At 41.7% G+C, this 21,363-nt stretch overlaps 1 protein-coding gene across 2 annotated transcripts in view; it reads left to right on the top strand.

Annotated features, from left to right (window-relative positions):
* Positions 1-21,363, top strand: part of PRKCB (protein kinase C beta) — a 367,575-nt gene that overhangs the window by 229,967 nt on the left and 116,245 nt on the right. For both annotated transcript variants that reach the window (XM_081554487.1, XM_081554486.1), the window contains exon 6: positions 20,807-20,963. In XM_081554487.1, the coding sequence (XP_081410613.1) occupies positions 20,807-20,963 (157 nt within the window). The remainder of the gene's footprint in view (positions 1-20,806; positions 20,964-21,363) is intronic.

Below are 21,363 nucleotides of genomic sequence, written 5' to 3'. Positions count from 1 at the left end.
TCAATATTTGCCTGTTAGCCCTGTGGCTGAGGAAAGCATTTGGATTCTTCCAGATGTAACCACCTCTTCTAATTCAGAGGCTTCCTTCCATTGCTCCCTTGTTTGCATCCCACCTGCCTTCAACAGGTGTATCATCTTTTTAAATGTCTTAATCTAAAGTTCAATATTTCCCCCTCCCCCATAATTTTTTTAAATGGTTTTCTTTTTTAAAAGTATTTATTTATTCATTTTAATTTTTGGCTGCTCTGGGTCGCTGTTGCTGAGTGAGGGCTCTCTCTAGTTCCAGTGAACAGGGGCTGCTCTTTGTTGCAGTGCGTGGGCTTCTCATCGCAGTGGCTTCTCTCATTGCAGAGCACAGGCTCTGTAGAGTGCCGGCTCAGTAGTTGTGGTGCAGGGGCTTAGTTGTTCCACTACATCTGGGATCTTCCCGGACCAGAGATTGAACTCATGTCCTCTGCATTGGCAGACATTCTTTATCACCTGACTGGCAGGGGAAGCCCTAAAATATTTTTCTGAATCATACACTGACTCCACCTAAAATGTGCCCAACACACCTTCAGAGATGGAAGGATGCTCTTTTGGGGAGAAATATGTTGATCTCCCCTTGAAGGAGCCCCAAGACATCTGAAGATGGCTTGTGCTTGTTCATTATAGGAGGGCAAGCACCATGTTTAAGACAGACCTAGAAGCTTCGTCCACAGGACATCTGAGCACAGCTGTGGATTCAATAAGAAGCTCACTCAGAGGGGAACGGTGTAACCGGCTCGGGTTTTCAGTGGCAGTGTGATGTCACGGTTAAGGGTGTAGTGTTTGGAGCCAGACAGCCTGAGTTCAAAGCCCTGTTCTACTGTTAACCGTCTGGACAAGACATCTAACCTCCTCAGCTCTCAGTTTCCACATTGTTCAAATGGGGAGAAGAGTCATATGTGCGTCATAAGATTTCTTTTTTTTTTTTTTTCTTTTATCCCTTTATTTACAACAACACTTTAAGTTGAGATATAATGACAGATAACATTATACGCTTCAAATGTACAACTTAATGATTAGATATTTGTATGTATTACGTGATGATCACCACAATATGTCTAGTTAGCATACCTCATCTCCGATAGCTACATTTTTTTTCACTAGCGTCATAAGATTTCTGTGTGGATTACATGAGATAGTTTGTGTATAGCACTTAAGGAGTGCTTGGCTCATAGTAAGAGCTCATTTGCCACTAGCTATTAGAATTTAATCTTGATTTCTATCATATTTTGGAATAAATCATTTTTTGGCTTCCTAAAAAAGAACGAAAAGAACATGCACTTAAAATCAGTAGGCAATGGTGAGTCAGTGAGGGTTTTTTGAGAGTGGGAATGACATGATAAGATCTCTGCTTTGGGAAGATTAATTTGTCTGCAGCTCGCAGGCTACCTAGAAGGAAGAGAGGGTGAAGGGAGGGTCACACAGTAGTCTGAGCATGGCTCACAGTATGGCAACCACTGATCAGCCACTGGTCATGCCTGGCTACTTACATTTAAATGAACGAATATTAAGTGACATGCCATGTGTGACAGCAAACACTTCCATTCTCCCAGGAGGTGCTGTTGGATGGTGCTGGTGGAGAGCAGTGGTTCTCACCCCTGAGTGGGCATCAGAATAACCTAGAAGGTGCATTAGCGTCCAGATTGCTGGGCTCCCCTCCCCCTCCTGTCAGTTTCCAGCTCTGGGGCGGGGGAGCTGGGAATCTGCATTTCCATCGCATTCCCAGGAGATGCTGACCCTGCTGGTCGGGGACACCTTTGCTTTCCCCCTTGGAGAACCCACTCTCTGGACTAGCAGTTTTCAATTCCTGGTGTGACGGAAGGGTTTTTTGGTTTTTTTTTTTTTTAACTTTTTATTTTGTATTGGGATATAGCCAATAAACAGGGTTGTGATAGTTTCAGGTGAGTAGTGAAGGGATTCAGCGTTACATATCCATGTATCCATTCTCCTCCAAACTCCCCTCCCGTCCTGGCTGCCACATAATGTTAAGCAGAGTTCCTTGTGCTATACAGTTGGTCCTTGTTGGTTATCCATTTAAAATATAGGAATGTGTACATGTCCATCCCAAACTCCCTAACGAAGGAAGAGGAGTTGTTTTGAGCTTGTTGACGGGTGTGTGTCTTGTTTATATGACCCAGCTAAGCCCTTTTGGGATTTGGACTGAATTTCTTCCCGAGACAGTCAGGCAGTGGCCCTGCTGGGGGTCTGTCTCGTGAAGGGATGTGTATAGGAGCCTTCACTGAAGGAGGAGTAAGTGGGTCTCTCTCGGAATCTGGGGACAGAGGGACTGATCAGGTAGTGAGGAGTGATCCCCACAACCTCCTGTGCTTGCCTGCCAGCCTGGAGTCTGCTTTGACGTCTGCTGGAGAGGACGATAGAGAAAGAGGCTTTCACAACAGAACAACCGAGAACGTGCTGTCTCTGTCTGTGGATCCCACCCTGACAACTTTCTCCCCAAGGCACGAATGACTCATGTCTAGCTGCAGGGTGAGGCCGGAGTGGGGCGAAGGGCCTCGGGGTATAAGTGACAGAATTCAATGAAGTGGGAAGTGGGAGAAGCGTGCCACTTAAAGCCTCAACGTATTACCCCTATCACCCGCCACACACGTGCCTCACACCCACGGTTTGAGCTGCAGAAAGAAACGTCCTAGAGTTCGTTCTCAGTGAGCGAGGGGACAGCATCTGCTGATGGGAAGGGTCCCTGAAATGTTCACTGGGGTCTGAGCTGAGCTTGGAGTATCAGGTAGAGACCTAGGGTGGGACTGTGATAGACCGGAAGCAGGAAAACTTGCCCCATGTCAGCTGTGAGCCCTTTTCCCCATGTCAGCTGTGAGCCCTTTTCTACATGCTCATCGGATGTGTGTGAGAGCGCTTAGGACATTCTTCCAGAATGTTCTCTGTACCAGCCAGCAGATAGCTGTGATCCTCCTCAGGTGGCTCTCCCACAGTCCCAGTGACTCTCCAGAGTCCTTCCCTGGACCTCCCCCCAGCCCAGCAACTAAAGTTCATACCTGGGCATCTAGAGGGACCTCCAGGATCCTGAGGATGCCTACGGTGCTGAGGATGGCATCAGTACTGGTGAGATGGTACTTGTGCATTTGAAATTATTTTGCATATAATGAGCGTGTGTGTGTGTATGGAGAAGGGAATGGCTACCCGCTCCAGTATTCTTGCCTGGAGAATTCCATGGACAGAGGAGCTTGGTGGGCTACAGTCCATGGGATCACAAAGAGTCAGACATGACTGAAGTGACTTAGCACGTACGCGTAAGTGTGTGTATATGTATGTATATACACACAGTGGTGAAGAGTGGGGGAAGGTGGGGAGGATTCAGTAGGTGCTTCAGTGAGCTTGAGATATGAATAGTTTGGTAAAATTATAATAGAAAATGGGAAGGATGCCTGTTTCCTAAAGGCTGGTTAAGACCCATTGCTTTAATCATCCATCCATCCATCCATCCATCCATTTAGGACAAATAGGTCCAGCAGGAAAATTCTCCCTCTTTCAGTGCTTCTGTGCCATTGAGGATGTTTGACAGTACCTAAGGGGGAGCATTCCTCTGTTGGGACTTCTCTGAACAGATGTTTTCTTCCCTCACCATCCCCAGATGACAGCAGAAGAAACAGAAAACTTATCTTCAAATGACAGCCTTTTCCTCTGGCTGCCTGGGGAACATGGCGTGAGAATGTGGCTGTCAGGTTTTAAAAAATCCGTTGGATCCCATGATTCAGTGAGGTGGTTAATGTAGATAGGGCTCTTCTATCAAAGCAGGGAGCCCATTGAAGAAATGAGAAAATATGCACTGGTTCTCCAGAGAAGGGAGGTAAGACCGCCTTCCTCGGGGCAGGGAAGCTTTTGTCCCGAGCCTCTGGAAATTAAACCCATCACTTAGAGAGCAGATTGCGGGGCTTCTGGCCACTGCTGCTTGGGCTGCGCAAAGCTGCCGACGGACAGTTTTGATTGAACGTCGAAATTAAGCTGCCAAGCCGCGACTCTGCAGCTCCAGGGACCCCATGTTAGTATTTATGTCACATCTTTAGAAATAATCACATTGTGAAGCGGCGCCCAAAGCCATGTCAGCAGCTACTGCAGCTCAGGGTTTGAACGTCACCCGCCTGGCACTTCTGCTGCGTCTACTTGGCATGGGTTGGTGGAGGGGGGGATAGGCACACCGTCTAGGAACCCGATAGGGTTCCTGTCCTGAGGATGCAGACGAAGAAGCCGTAAACCTTGCCTGTCCTTGTTTTTCTTCCAACTGGAGGCCTGAAGTGGTCTCCAAATGAGAAACAAAGCTAGATTGTTAGGTGCCTTACTCACAAACCATCTGTCCTGGGCATAAGGAAAGACCCCCCAGAGCCAGCCCCAGGGGAACAGATGTTCATGAGGGCAGGGTTTATTCTTGTTTTTCCAGAGCTTGGTCTGCAGAGCACCCCCTCTATCTGCACTAATCCCTGCAAACTCTCCCTGCATCACCAGAGGGACCCAGTGACATTGCCCACACAATTGGGGCGTGTCAGGCTCTTGGAGACTGCACTTGTGAGACCCCAAAGGGTGACTAACCCACATTCTTTCCAGGTCTCTGGACCTCTAGGTCTTGAGGCTGTACAGAGTCATAGCAGGTGCAGAGCAGCCCCAGAAACTGCAAGGCCCTGAGTGACTAGGGAAACCTCTGTAGAAAATGTGAAGTGAAAGTGAAAGTTGCTCAGTCACGTCCGACTGTTTGCAACTATATAGTCCATGGAATTCTCCAGGCCAGACTACTGGAGTGAGTAGCCTTTCCCTTCTTCAGGGGATCTTCCCAACCCAGGCATCGAACCCAGATGTCCCACATTGTAGGCAGATTCTTTACCAAATGAGCTATCAGGGAAGCCCTCTGTAGAAAATAGATGGCACTAAAGTGGGTTCAATGGATTATTGAAGGTCGGCTTTTCAAGTTTCTGGTTCCAAGATGAAACCAGTTACAGAGCATGAAAGTTACATGGTTTAGGCAGTGATGTACAGACTTGGGGGAATCAGTTGATTAGGTCTTGGGTCATCCACATTATATCCAATTCCAGTTTGTTGAGAGTAATTGTGTACAAGACTGGCCTCCCATTAAGCCAAGAATTCTTTCTTCCAGATTTAGAATAACTTATTTTTTTATTTGGAGGATAACTGCTTTATAGTGTTGTGTTGGTTTCTGCCATACAACAGCATCAGCCATAAACATTCATCTGTCCCCTCCCCCTCGAGCCTCCCTTCCACACACCACCACCACTGTCTCACTCTTCTTGGTCATCATAGAGTAACTTTTTTTTTTATTAAAAAAGTAATTAATGCTCAACAGAGACCATATATTTAATTTCTCCTTCTTCTGAATCCCCACTGAATGACTAAGAGATTAAAAATGGGAAAAATTTATCAGAACTGCAAACCAGAGAGTGTCGATCGCTTGCCAGAACCACTGAAGAATTTCTGTAAGGTACAGCTGAGACAATACAAGCTAATTTTGTCTCCCTTTTCCAACATCTAAGCCACTTAATATTTTTCTTTTATGTAATTGTTTGGTTGGTGCTTCCAGAATGATGTTAAATTATAGTGGTGATGTGGGCATTTTTAATTTGATTGTGGCCTTAAGGGAACTAGAAATGCCTCTATAGAGTTTCACTAGTAAGCACAATGAAAACCTTTGATACATTTATTATGCCCAGAAAAACATGTATCTCTTCCTGTTTTTCTAAGGGTTAAAAAAAAGAATGATTATTGAATTTTGTTGCTTGTCTTTTTGTCATTTTTTGAGATAATTACATGTTTTTCTCCTTTGACCTAGTTTTATAGTGGATAATATTAATAGATTTTCTAAAACTATGAAGGGCTTTGTTTAGAGAGTCTGTAATCAGACTTGAGTTTTTGAAAGCTCACTTTGATGTAGGGACATGGAGGAAGGGCAGAATGGAGCAAGACTGTAGGCGAGAAACCAACTAGGAGAGAAAAAAGGAATGTTCAAACAATAACCGTATGTGTGACTGTGGTTTACTAGTCGCTCATTACCTGCCAAGGACAATACCAGGCACTTTACAGGCTTCAAATGTAACTCAGTAATCACATAACCCTATGATACAATTATTATTGTTAAGGTTAGATAACAGTGTGGATAGTAAGAAGGGCTCAGGGGCACTTGCCTGTTGATCTGGTGGTTAAAAATCTGCCTTCCAATGCAGGGAAAGGGGATTTGATCCTGGTTGGGAACTAAGATCCTACTTAGTTGCCGCGGGGCAACTAAGCCTGTGTGCCGCAACTGCTGAGCCTGTACGCTCTAGAGCCGGTGCTCTGCAACAAGAGGAGCCCACGTGTGCTGCAACTGGAGAAATCTGGTGCACCACGATGAAGAGCCTGTGCGTGGCAACAAAGACTCAGTGAAGTCAAAATAAAAAAAATAAAATAAAAAAGAAGAAGAAAAAGGGCTCAGGTACATGAAATGATAAAGAGATAGAAGGAATCGTGTATAGTCATAGATTGTACCAAGGGAAGGCGACCAGGGCGATTTCTAGATTTCTTATTGCAATTGGGTGAATGGTTAAGCACTCATCAAGAATGGCATTGGCGAGAGAGAGCAGATATGTTCTGATCTGTATGCTGGTAGGTGGGGTTCATGACAAGGAGTTGATGAGTATTCCTGGACATGATGTATCTGTGGGGCATCCAGTACCAGATGTATGGTAGACAGCTGCATATTCTGTTCTAAAGCTCAGTAAAGCACTTTTAGTAATAATAAAAATCATGGGAGTAGGGAAAATGTGAAAATTAAAAAGTAAACTTATGTTTAATCTATAGCTCAAAGAGGAAATCTCAAGCAACATTAGAAAATATTTTGAATCCATGAAAGAAAATTAAAATGCAATGCACCAAAATTTGTGGAATCCAGATAAAGAAGTGCTTGAAATAAATTTATATTGTAGAATTCAACCAAACATCAAAGGAAGAAATAACCCTGATTCTTCTAAAAAATGGAAGAGGAGGGAGCACTTCCTAACTTATTTTATGAGGCTAGCATTACTCTGATACCAAAGTCAGACAAAAACAGCACAAGAAAACTACACGTGATTATCTCTTACGAGCATAAATACAAAAACCTTCAACAGAATTATGCAGATCAAATCCAGAAATAAGTAAAAAGAATAATACACGGCGACCAAGTGAATGGGCTTCCCTGGTGGCTCAGATGGTAAAGAATCTGCCTGCAATGCAGGAGACCAAGGTTCGATCCCTGGGTTGGGATGATCCCCTGGAGAAGGGAATGGTTACCCACTTCAGTATTCTTGCCTGGAGAATTCCATGGACAGAGAAGCCTGGCAGGCTATAGTCTACGGTATCACAAAGAGTCAGACACGACTGAGCAACTAACACTTTCAAGTGAATTTTATCCTGGAAATGTAAGTCTGGTTCAATAATTAAAAAAAAAAAAAAATTAGTGTATTCCACTGTATTAATAATCTAAAGAAAGAAAAAGCACATGAATATATTGTTTGATGCAGAAAAGGCATTTGATAGATTTATTAATAATATTCATTTATGATAAAAGCTCTCATTGTACTAGAAATACAAAGGAACTTTCTTGAGGTGTTAAAGGACATCTAGAGAAATATCTGCAATATACTTAATAATGAAAAACAGTATGCTTTCCCGGTAAGCTATGAAACAAGACAAGGACATCCACCTTTACCCAGTCTATTCAGCATCATACTGGAAGATCTAGTCAGTGCAATAAGATGATAAAAAGAAACAAAAAATTGGAAAAACAGATTGAGAAATGCAGATTGGAAAGGAAAAGATAAAACAGTCTCTATACATGGAAAACATGATTGTCTATGTAGAAAATCCAAAAGAATCTACCAAAAAACCTCCAAGAACTAGTAAGTTAGTTTAAATAGCTTGCAAGATATAAGGTCAACACACAAAAATCAATTGTATTTTCATATATCAACAGAAACTAAAGTTTTAAAATACCATTTACAATAACTTCAAAACAAATGTAATATTTTGTTATAAATCTAACAAAATATGTCTAGAATCTGTATGCTGAAAGTTATAAAACACTGCAAGAAATCAAAGAATATTTAAATAGATGAAGAGATATGCCTTGTTTACGGATTGAAAGACCCAGGATATAGTAAATTTTTCAGTTTTTCAGATTGATCTGTATACTTAATAAATTTCCAATCAAAATCTCAGCAGGATTTTTTATTGATATGGACAAGGTGACTCTAAAATTTAATGAAAAGGCCAAAGAACTAGAATGCCAACACAGTTTTTAAGATGAAGAATAAAGTTGGCAGAATCACAGTACTCAATTTTCAGACCTAAGACAAAGCTTCAGATATCAGGCTGTGTAATTTTGGCAAAAGGAATAAATACATAAATAACTGGATCAGAAGAGAGAGTCCAGATGTATACCTATACAAATACAGCCCATTGATTTTTTTTTAAAAAGATATAATAACAAAGAAATGGAAAGACTACCCAGTCTTTCAACAAATGATGTTGGAATGATTGGCATTCATATGCAAACAAAATGAACCTCAACTTCTGTTCATAATGTTATTTAAGAACTAACACAAAGTGGATTATAGATCTAAATGTAAAATGTAAAGGTATAGAACTAGAAAACATAGGAGAAAAAAATTTTATGACCTGGAGTTAAAGAATTCTCAAACATGACACTAACAACATGACTCATGAAAGCAAAAATGATTAACTGGACCTCATTAAAATAAAAAAACACTTTTGCTCTGCAAAAGGCACTGTTATATAATGAAAAGACAAGCTGCAAACTGGAAGAAAATATTTGCAAAGCACATATCTGACAAAAGACCTGAATCCAGAGTAAAGAACTCTCAGAGTCATAAGTATGCAAGCAACTACACGAAAAAGATGGGCCAAAATACCACCAAAGATGATGTAAGGATGGCAGATTCACTCACAAGAAGAGGTTCAGTGTCATTGGAAATCAGGAAAATGCAAATTAAAGCTACAATGAGATACCACTTTATACATAGAATGGCTAAGATAATAATAATAGAGCTTCCTTGGTGGCTCAGTGGTAAAGAATCTGCCTGCCAATGCAGGAGACACAGGTTTGATACCTGGTCTAGGAAGGTTTCACATGCCGCAGAGAAATGAAACACGTGTGCCACAGCTATTGAGCCTATGCTCTAGCACCCAGCAGCTGCAATGACTGAGCCCACAGGCCACAACTACTGAAGCCTGTGTGCCCTAGAGCCTGTGCTCTGCAACAAGAGAAGCCACCACAATGAAAAGCCCACACGCCGCAATGATAGAGGAACTCCTGCTCGCCACAAGAGCAAGCCCAGGCAGCAACGAAGATCCAGGACAACCAAAAATAAATAAATAAAATTATTAAAAAGACAGTATGGCAAAAACTATTACAATATTGTAAAGTAATTAGCCCCCAACTAAAATAAATAAATTTATAAAACAAAAAAAAGACAGTAATAAATACTGTGAATACAGTGTGCTGGCAAGGATGCAAGGCGAGAGAAACTCATTTATTGCTAGCAGGAATGCAAAATAGTACAGTCTCTGGAAAACCTTTTGGTATATATTTATAAAACATATATATTTATACATATATGTATAAGACCTATGTGTGTGTGTGTATATATATACATGAATGTATGTACATACACACTTGCCATATGTTTTAATGATCTGACTCCTAGGAATTTACCTTAGAGAAATGAAACTTCATGTTCACATTTGAATATTTGTAGCAGCTCTATTCATAATCACCAAAAACTAGAGACCACTCACATGTCCTTGAACAGGTGAATGGATAAACAAACTGTGGTTCATCCATACAGTGGAATATTCCTCATCAATGGAAAGAAATTAGTAATAACTATTCATACGCGCAACCTGGCTGCCTCTCAGAGGCACTTGGCTGAGTTAGAGAAGCCAATCTCAAAAGGTTTCATCCTGTCTGATTCCACATTTATATGGAAGATATGCCATTCTTAAAAAGACAGAACTGTAGTAAATGAGAAATAGAGCATCAGTTGCTAGGGGCTGAGGGTAGCGGGCGGGTTGTAACTAGGAAGCAGCAGCTCACAAGATTTTTCTGGAGTGATTGGACTGTTCTGTGTCCTGGTGGGATGGAGGTCACATGACTGTACACATACGTTAAAATTCACGAAAATATGTGCAAAAAGTCAGTATTACTGTGTGCTGATTAAACAATTAAATGCCATAGACAGAAAATAAACAGATAAAAGACAGGAAGAGGAGGGCTTCCCTATTGGGTAAGTGGTGAAGAATCCGCCCACCAATGCAGGAGACACGGGTTTCATCCCTGGTGCAGGAGGAGCCCACATGCCGCAAGGCAACTAAGCCCATGCGCCACAACTACCGAGTATGCGCTCTAGAGCCCCCGGGCTGCAGCTACTGAAACAGACATGCTCTGGGGTCCATGATCCCCAACAAGAGACACCACCGCAATACGCCCATGCACCACAACTGGAGAATAGCTCCTGCTCCCCACAACTTGAGAAAAGCCCGCACAGCAACAAAGACCCAGCACAGGCAAAAATAAATAATTATTAAAAAAAAAAACTTTAACAAAAAGAAAGTCAAGGAGAGGAAAGGAGGGTGGGAGGGAGAGAGAAAGAGAGAGAGACCGAGAGTTGGGGAGGGCAGGATAAGGCAGAAGACATGAGATGAAAGAGGTGCTGGCGAAGGGGAAGGTGTAAGCAAGAAGGATATCATATTGTGATAATAAAAATAATTTAAAAAATAAGGTAAATTAAAATGCATAGAAACAGTAAACAGAGGAATGCTTACTGCAGAAATCAGTCATATGGAAACAGGCTTAAGGAATACTCCCAGGTGGCAGGGGAAAGGAACAAAGAGATGACTACAGCTATGGGAAAAAAAAGGTGGGGAGGACGAAGAGCATGGATCCACAGGTAAATGGAACCAGGTGTTCCTGCAGAAACAACCAGGACAAATGGAAAAGCACCTATTTTGAGAGCAGGGCTCAAGACAAACAAGTAGTAAACAGTACAAAAAGGAATTTTTAAAAGAATCAAACATAAAATCCAAGATTAAAAAAATAGTCACATGCCTCAAGTAACACAGGGTCAAATACATAAAAGCAAAAACTGCTAGAATGAAATGAGAAATTTATAGAAATACCATTGAGGGAGGGTTTTAAAACATACTGTGTCAGTCTTTGACAGATAAAACCGATAAAAAATATAAGTATAGATAACTTAAATAATATTACTAAAGCCAAATACCTCTGTCATGAAGCCTGAACTCTTCCTTAAGAGAATCACCTTTTCCCTAGTATGCACAAAATTGATGATATATTAGCTTGCAAAACAGATCTCGTCACAAAATGCCCCAGAAATGGCTCAGCCTACATCTTCTGATGAAAACGTGATAGAACTAGAAATCCATGCTACAGACATAATACAGAAGATCATTGTGTGAACTAGATGGAACAAGAATCAGACGGGAGCCTTAAAATGATGAGCTCTTGAGATTGTTTCTGTCGAGAATGGGAGGAGTTGACTAGACATGCCCAGTAGGGTGGACAGGTGGTGTGGAGGGCCAGGTGGTGGTTGGAGGTCATGGGTGTGTCATGCATCAAGCTCCCCACGTATGATTCTTTCCTCAGATGCACTCTCAAAGCCGTATATCACTGACAGTCAGAGGTATACAGACAGGATGTTGTTCAAAAGACAAATTATTGAAGCCCATGGCCAGAAGTGCTTGGCGGGGCTTTCCATATTGGCAGGGTTAGGAAGAAAAGTAACATCCCAGCAGCGCACTGATGGACCAGAAGAAAGGAAAGAGTTCAGGGATCAAAGGGTTTGATATGTATTAAAAAAATGGTGTAAAGGGAGCAGAGGATTAAAAGCATAAAAGGTTATTGGGGAGTTCAGAGGAAGAACCACTCCAGGTGAGACTCCAGGTGGCTGAACTGGAATGGAGAGGAAGCCATAAGGTAAGAAGGGAGGGATTTATCACAGTTGGCTTCAGATCATCTATCATTCTTTGACTACCTCCTCCAGGTTCGTTTATATGAAAATCGCTTCGGAGAGATACTCTTTTAGCCTTGAAATTGATCTTAATAGTTACGTAATTTGATCTAAATTCTCTCAAAGGAGACAGGAAATCAACATTTGTTGAGTCTCTGCCATGTGCTTTTCACTCTACTTCAACACCATCATCCTCTGTAATTAGAGGAACCATGTAATTTATTGTCCGAACTAGACTCTCTTGAGAGTAAAAGAACAACAGATAGATACTGAGGTTGTTCTGGGTAAACTGGCATGGATGGCAGTCCTGTAATTATCAGACATCCTTTTGAGTTGTATGGGACTTTATCAGCATTTCAGAGACGGGAACTCAGAGAAGTCTTTTATTTATTTATTATTTTGGCTGCATTGGGTATTTGTTGCTGTGCACAGGCTCCTCTAGTGGCAGCGAGTGGAGGTTACTCTCACTGCAGTGCATATGCTTCTCATTGCAGTAGCCTCTTTGGTTTCAGAGCACTGACTCTAGGGCAGACTTCAGTAATTGCATGCAGGCTCAGTAGCTGTGGTACATTGGCCCGGTACATGTTGCTCCGCAGCATGTGGAATCTTCCTGGACCAGGGATCGAACCTGTGTCCCCTGCATTGGAAGATGGATTCTTAACCACTGGATCACCAGGGAAGTCCCCAGAGAAGTCTTTTGACTAAACGCACCCAGTTAGTGAGAGTCAAAGGCAGAGGCAGGATTCAGACCGAGGTATGTGTGACTCTAAAGTCTAACTGTTGCTAGCTTAGTTCCTGGTTCCCCTGCATTAGCTCCCCATCATCGTTTCACTTTTGCCTTGGCTCGACAGGCTCCCTTCCAGACAGACACTGTGATGGTCCCAGCTGGAAGTCTGTCTCAACACAGATGATTCGATGTGTGATGACTGCCGATGCCAGCAGTGACAGGAAGCCAGCTGTTCTCAGAGCCTTTGGCCATAATGCACTTGAGATGCCTTAGATCATGCGTGTGGGCTACCCAGAGACCCCAGATTTGCTTACTTTGTAATCAGAGTCCATCAGATGAGGCTGGGGATGGCCAGTTAAGATGATGGAAGGAGATGCTGATGGATCCAGGGCTCACAAAAGCTGCAGCATCAGAGAAGCTTGGGATTTAGGAGAAGCAGTGAGTGAATGCTGCTGCTGCTCGGTCGCTTCAGTCACATCTGACTCTTTGCAATCCCATGACTGTAGCCTGCGAGGCTCCTCTGTCCATGAGATGTTTCCTGGCAAGAATACTGGAGTGGGCTGCTATGCCCTCCTCCAGGGGACCTTCCTGACCCAGGAATTGCACCTGAGTCTCCTGTATAGCCGGAGAAGGCAGTGGCACCCCACTCCAGTACTCTTGCCTGGAAAATCTCATAGAGGAGCCTGGTAGGCTACAGTCCATGGGGTCACTAAGAGTCGGACACAACTGAGCGACTTCACTTTCACTTTTCACTTTCATGCATTGGAGAAGGAACTGGCAACCCACTCCAGTGTTCTTGCCTGGAGAATCCCAGGGACGGAAAGGCCTGGTGGGCTTCTGTCTACGGGGTCGCACAGAGTCGGACACGACTGAAGTGACTTAGCAGCAGCAGAGCAGGCAGAACCTTTACCACTGAGCCACTGAGGAAGCCCATGATAAGTGAATAGGACTTAAAAAGATGCAGATCTAGGAGTAGACAGCTGAAGAAGCTTCAGCTTAAGGAAGTGTGACAGGGCAGTGGGGAGGGACTTGGGGTTAACCAAAGGCCCAATAAACTGTCATCCATCAGCTCAATGAAAGAGAAGGAGGTGGGTGTAGAGCAGGAGAGCAAAAATAGGTGGATGACTCTGAAAGTTTTCACCTGATCAATCTCTTTGCTTCAGTCCTGCTTTGGTGCTGGGGTGTGTGCCAGGGGCGTCCGGCTGGTCTCAGTAAGGCCATCCTGGGTCTGTTCACCTAGGGCTCAGCCATTCAGACCAGGATCTTTGCAGATTCGATTGCTCTAAAAAGTCTTTAGGGTACAGGATGGGGGTCTTTGAAGGCCAGAACAACGGATTCTTGGCGGCTGTAAATGGATCACAACTGAATTGATTTTTTTTAAGTTTTAATAACACAGTTAATACAAGAATGCATTCTCTTTGTAATAATTTCAGGAAATGACAATTAAGGCTAAAGTTTCTTTTGTGCACGAACCAGGTTCCTTTATGTCTTCCACAGATGTAGCCCTTTCTTCAAGCCAATTTTGGATTTATCCCTCTAGATTCTTTTCTATATATTTGCATTCACATGTGACCTTATAGAAAATTTATTATACTTGTCTCAAAAATTTGGAGGGTTTTGTTTCTTTAAATACAATCTCAAAATTATAGAAAAGTTGCAAGAACAGTACAAGGATTTCTGTATGCTTTTTACCTGATTTACCATTTGTCCATGTTTAGTTTCATTTGGTTCATCATTCTCTCTATTAAATATTTTAATAGGCGTGTATATTTTTTTGTGAGCCACCTGAGAATAAGTTGGAATCGTGGTCCCCATTTTCCCCTAAATACTTAAGTGTATATTTCCTAAGAACATGGACATTCTCTTGCACATGTACAGTTACCCAACTCTGGAAATCTAATATTGACCCAATGCTATCATTTAATTCATAGTCTTAGTCCAGATTTCATCAGTTGAACCACTGATGTCGATCTTCAATTGAACCACTGACTTTTTTTTTTAAACAAAGAAGTATTACATTGTTATAGTCGATCTTCATCTTGCTGGTTTGTTTAACATGTTAGTACATGTAGATAGCCCAGTGTTATAGACCCATACATAATATTTCACAGTGTGAACATGCTCTAGATTATTTACCCCTTCCCCTGTTGATGAGCATTCAAGTTATTTTTTTTTAATTGAAATATGGTTGCTTTACAATGTTGTGTTAGTTTCTACTGTACAGCGAAGTGAACCAACCATACATGTACATATATACCCTCTTTTTGGATTTCCTTCCCATTTAGGTCATCACAGAGCATTAAGTAGAGTTCTCTGTGTGATACACTAGGTTCTCATTAGTTTTCTACTTTGTACATAATAGTGTATATATGTCAATCCCAATCTCCCAATTCATCTTACCCTCCCTTTCCCCCTTTAGTGTCCATACGTTTGTTCTCTACGTCTGTGTCTCTATTTCTGCCTCGCAAACAGGTTCATCTGTACCATTTTCTTAGATTCCACGTAGATAAAATGCATTAATATACAACATTGATTTTTCTCTTTCTTACTTGCTTCACTCTGTGTAACAGTCTGTAGGTACATCCACATCTCTACAAATGACCCAATTTTGTTCTTTTTTATGACTGAGTAATATTTTGTTGTATATATGTGCCGCATCTTCTTTTTTTTTTTTTTTAATAAATTTATTTATTTTAGTTGGGGACTAATTACTTTACAATATTGTAGTAGTTTTTGCCATACATTGACATGAATCAGCCATGGGTTTACATGCATTCCCCCTCTTGGACCCCCCTCCCACCTCCCTCCCCATCCCTCTGGGTCATCCCATTGCCCCAGCCCTGAGCATTTGTCTCATGCATCGAACATGGAATGGTGTTCTGTTTCACATATGATAACATACATGTCCGCATCTTCTTTATCCATTCATTGGTTGATGGACACTTAGCTTTCTTCCATGACTTGGCTATTTTAAATAGTGCTGCAGTGAACATTGGGGTGCATGTGTGTTTTTTTTTTAATTTGTTTTTTTCAGGGTATATGCCCAGTAGTGGGATTTCTGGGTCATATGATAATTCTATTTTTAATTTTTTAAGGAACCTTCAAACTGTTCTCCGTAGTGGCTGTATAAATTTACATTTCCTGCTTTTTATCTCTGCAAACATCCTCAAACATAACTGAATGCTAGTGGGGATTGCTTCGGATGACTATTCTAAGGACATTTATAGTGAGGACAAATAAAGACTCATGATGTTGAAGAAAGTATCTTCAAAAGGAGAAGTTCTTAATACAGAGAAGCTCCTGGTTCACATAGTATATTATGATGACTTTAAAGCAACACAGTTATTCAGACTTTCCAATAGTTGTTCAAAAAAAAAAAAAAGACTAGGAAAGTTCTTGGTGAAGAACAGTCCTTAGGAAGATAGTTAACAGTAGTGCTATCTTTTATGGATTCAGCACTGTATTAGGTAATTCCACCAGAATGCAGAGGCCTTGTTTGCTCTGAAGGCCCTTTGATGGAAACAGCCAGATCTTACCCCCCAACCAGCTTCACTCCCAAGGCAAGCAATGTTCTCTTGATTGGGACACTTTTCTCCTGTGCACTTAGCAAACTTCCACCAGGGGGGACAGTTGCTATTTCTGCTTTGTGTGAGGCATTTTGTACCATCTGGGCTGGCTGAATTTCAACAGAGATAGTAAAGAAACATTTATCAAGAAAAATCAAAGTCAGTCTCGCCAAGTGTGGTCTAGAGAGATTTGCTTTCTCGATACATATACAGCTCTCTTGCTGCTGGGAAACATGACTCTACTTTGAAAAGCTTCAGGAGGGACAGGCCTTTGGATCTTAGCCTGCAGCTACTTTCAACTGCGCAGGATACAGTGACTTTAGTAGCCAGAGCCCTTGGAGATGCGAATGCCAACAGTCTCAGAATCAATTCCGCTTTGATCCTTTCCATGGAAATTTTTGGCCCCTTTGGAAGAGGATAGACCCAAAAGGAACAGAAGTAGAAGAAAGGGTCTATAAGAGTTAGGGGAAAGATGGAGTCATGCCTCAGTTAGGGTTGGAAAATTCAAGGGAAGTAGATGGCCAGGGAGAGGTCATTCTTAAACCATTAGTTATGAGATTGGCTCAAGAATACTTGTCCTGCAAAGAGTACTCTGAAGGAGCTGTGAGGTTGCATACTTACAATAGAAGAATGTTCTGGTGATTGTCCTGGGCTGTCAGTTTATAAGACAGGGGAGGGAGTGTGGTCTTAGAAGAAAGACAAGCTGTTTTCACTTGCATATGTGTTGCCAATCAACCAGACAGACAAGTTTCTGGCACTTCAGAGCCTCTCAAATCATGTTTTTATGCAGCTCACTAGGGTGATAGATGTGTCATTCCAAGATCCAAGCCTGGAAAGTGGCACATGCTGTTTTCCTTGGAAGGCTCAGTGAATGAGAGAAAGTAACAGTTGGAGATTGTATGTAGTCCGTGGGGAAAGTGTATGGGCATCTTAAGAAATTACATCATCTAGGAAAGTTTTACCTAATGTGTGCTGTATGGACCAGCATTATCAGCATCACTTGGGAACTTGTTAGAGAAACAGATGAGCAGGTGTCACTCCACACTTAATGAATCAGAATCTTATCTGTGGGACTGGGTCATAGGAATATGCATCTTGCTGGTCATCTGGGTGACCCTTTTCCACACTAAGGGTTGAGAAGCATTCCTTTGGAAGGGTTCAAATGGAAAAGTCAGATGCTTTATGCTCAAGAAAAAAATTGGAAATGATTAAGTCTTCATAATAGAAATAAACCAATGTAGTAAAAGAGGGCACTGAATATTAATTGTAATAACAATGAAATAGCAATAATATGAAAGTGAAAGCAATAATATAGCTAGCATTTATTGACTATTCCCTAGCTGCCAGTTTCTGTGTTAACAATGTATATTCTTTATCTGATTGTGCCCTTTTAACATCCCAATGAGGTATGTTCTTTCCATTTTACTGATCAAGAATTTGAGGTTCAAAACTGTGAAATAACTGCTAGGCAAGATGCAAACCCTGGATTCTTACAGCCCTGTATCCACTATAATATATGACCTGGCTACTATCTCCTTAGACATCAACTCTACTTTGAATTTGTTGTTGTTGTTCAGTCCCCAAGTCATGTTCGACTCTTCATAATCCCAAAATTGCTTTGAATAACTTGGTTTTATTCTGCTAGGTACTGGGGACGGGGGGTCAACATAAGATATTGAAGATAAGATCAACATGTTATGTTGGCACCCCTGTCCACAGTACTTAGCAGAATGCCGAACACATTAGGGACCGGCTTATTGAACTTAACCAAATCAAAGAGGAAAAATTCTTACTTTTGGAAGAGGAAAAATTCCTACTTTTGGTACAAAAATGAGATACAACTTGCAAGATGACATAGAATGGGAATTCAGTCTGTGGATAAGTGGAAGAAGGGACCATGTGCTAGAGTACAGAATGGTGTCAGTGCAGAATAAGTTACAGCTTGGGATCCCTTGTCACTCCTTGTCACTCCACTCAGCCCTTTCTTCATTCCCTTTGCTCAGTCTCGACCCTTCACTAGCTATATGATTTTAGGCAAGTAAGCCCCCCACCACTCCATCCCAAGCAGTGGTTAGTTGTCAGATAAAATGAAAGGAAAGAGGAGCAAGGGAGTTGAGAGTAATTTGGGGGAGTGAATATAATGCCCCCCAAACTTTAAGCTGGGGGTGAATGGAGTAAAGACAAGAGGAAATGAGGAGAAACAGAAAGTGTATTGGGCTCAATAGATTGATTGGTGATGAAAGATTTGTAGCAGTGGGGTACTAGAGTTAATGAACTGGAAAATGGGAAGTTGCATAGCTTGTGGGATACATGAAACTGAGCTTAAGAAAGTAGTGTAACTTCTGGATGATAAGCACCAGGAAGGAGGTGACTGTGATGAGGTGGAAGCAGAGGTTGCAGGGAGTGAAGGGGATGCTTTATTCTTTACTTTTCTGTTTACTTATTGCACTTATGAAACACTTCGAACAAATGTTGAATGATGGCGGTGGTAATGGGTATCTTTGTCATATTCCTGACTTTAATGAGATTGCATTTACCATTAACTTTGGTGCTATTATTTCAGATGTCCTTTGTCCTGTGGAGATTTACTGTTATTTCCAGCTAATTTCAATGATCCTATGGTTTTCTCCTTTGACCTATAATTGTGATGAATATTTTAATAATAGATTTCTGAGGTTGAGCCATCTTTGCATTCTGGGTAGGAGTCACTGTTTATTAGCCTTTTAGCAGATAGTTTGATTCATTCTGCTAATATCAATATATTACTTTGGGTTTTCCTGTCATAAATGAGATGGTTGGCACTGTATCCTCAAGATCTAGACAGTTTTCATTTTCTTATCTCCTTCCCTTGGCCATCTATGTTACTGGTTTTTGAACTGACTCCTAATTAACTTCTTCCCATTTCTCCAGACTGATGTCTTATGCTACCTCATCCTTCCTATTCTCAGTTGCATCCCAGACTGTTGACCTTCTTCTTCCTTTCTCTCCTAAACCTCCTTTACCCAGGGTGTTCTTGATCACAGGTGGAGCCAAGATATAATGCTGCTATTTTTCCAGCCCTCTCTCCCTGGGCTGTCTAGGCATTAGTTAATGGGTGCTGCCTGGATAATAGGTGCATTTTGGTTTAGAGGGCAATTCTTTCTCTTTTATTAATCGCTTTTACCTTTTTATTAATTACTTTTTATTGGAGTGTAGTTGCTTTATAACATTGTATTAGCTTCTACTGCATAGCAAAATGAATCAGCTATACATATACATATACCTCCTCCCTCTTGGATTTCCCTCCTATTTAGATCACCATGGTGCATTAAATAGAGTTCCCTGTGCTGTACAGTATGTTCCCTTCAGTTGTCTATTTTTCTTTTTGAATTCAGATAAAATGCACCATTAACCATTTTTAAGTGTATAGTTTAGTGGCATTTACTGCATTAACAGTTTTGGGCAACTATCATTTCTATCTAGTTTCAAGGAATTTTGTCACCTGTAAAGGAAACCCCATAACCATTAGGTAGTAACTCCCCATTCCACCTACCACCAGCTTCTGGCAGATGCTAGTCTGCTGTCTCTTTGGATTTTCCTGTTCTGGATGTTTCATGTAAATGGAACCATAGAATATGTAAACTTTTATGTCAGAGTATACACATATTCATAGCAGCACTTTTTACAATAGTCAAAAGTTGATCAACTGATGAATGGATAAACAAAATTTGATATATTCATGCAAGCGGATATTCAGTTCAATTCAGTCACTCAGTCGTGTCTGACTCTTTGAGACCCCATGAACCGCAGCACGCCAGGCCTCCCTGTCCATCACCAACTCCCGGAACCCACCCAAACTCATGTCCATTGAGTTGGTGATGCCATCCAACCATCTCATCCTCTGTCGTCCTCTTCTCCTCCTGCCCTCAATCTTTCCCAGCATCAGGGTCTTTTCAAATGAGTCAGCTCTTCCCATCAGGTGGCCAAAGTATTGGAGTTTCAGCTTCAACATCAGTCCTTCCAATGAATACTCAGGACTGATCTCCTTTAGGATGGACTGGTTGGATCTTCTTGCAGTACAGGGGACTCTCAAGAGTCTACTATTCAACCATAAATGAAGTACAATGTGTATGAACCTAGAAAGGATTAAGCTAAATGGAAGAAGCTAATTTTTCTTGGAGACTTTTTGGGAAATAAACTTAGAGAACTTATGGTTAATCTAGGGGAAGGGCAGTGTGAAAGTCAGAAATCAATTTTAAACCAACACAGAGTCTACATCTTTTCAGTTTATCTCACTTCGTATGCTTCTTAGCTGTTGATGTTAATAAATGAAGATTCCCATTAAATAAATGTGATGCCAGGTAACTTTTTCACAGGTTCTACAACCATCACTGGTTGGCACTTTAACATTTGGGGGTTATTAATGCTACAACTGGTTTGTTTGTTTTATTTTTTTCTGTTTTTAGTAAGAGATGCTAAAAACCTTGTACCTATGGATCCTAATGGCTTGTCAGATCCTTACGTGAAACTGAAACTGATTCCTGATCCCAAGAGTGAGAGCAAGCAGAAGACCAAGACCATCAAGTGCTCCCTCAACCCCGAGTGGAACGAGACATTTAGATTGTGAGTTATATTTATTGTATCCCAGCCTGGGTGGCAAGGTTGGCTTGTGGGCCACCTGAGGTTGGGAAGGTCCTCTACCAGCCTGTCTTTCCTTCCCTCCTTCCCTGCCTCCTCCCTCCTTCTCTCCCTCCCTTTCTCCCTTCCTCTCTTCCTTTCTTCCTTCTTTCCTTCCTCTCCACCTGCAGTTTTGCATTGCAAGCCAAGTAAAAATTGGAATTTTTTTTTCATATACAGTATTGAGAATGTCTGTGGTGTGGGGGAGTGGAAAATACTGTGATGTGTTGCTAGGTGAAGGCAAATTGTGGGAGTTGTTCTGGGTTTCAGCAAACATAGGGTGCAACCAATAGGGTGTGGGGATGACCTCCTTAGGGCTGTGTGTGTGGATGATGCAGGGCTAGCT

This window comes from Giraffa tippelskirchi, chromosome 13, assembly GCF_054371585.1.
Source record: "Giraffa tippelskirchi isolate mGirTip1 chromosome 13, T2T-mGirTip1v1.2.pri, whole genome shotgun sequence".
Classification (NCBI taxonomy): domain Eukaryota; kingdom Metazoa; phylum Chordata; class Mammalia; order Artiodactyla; family Giraffidae; genus Giraffa; species Giraffa tippelskirchi.
This window is presented reverse-complemented; position numbering and strand designations above follow the sequence as displayed.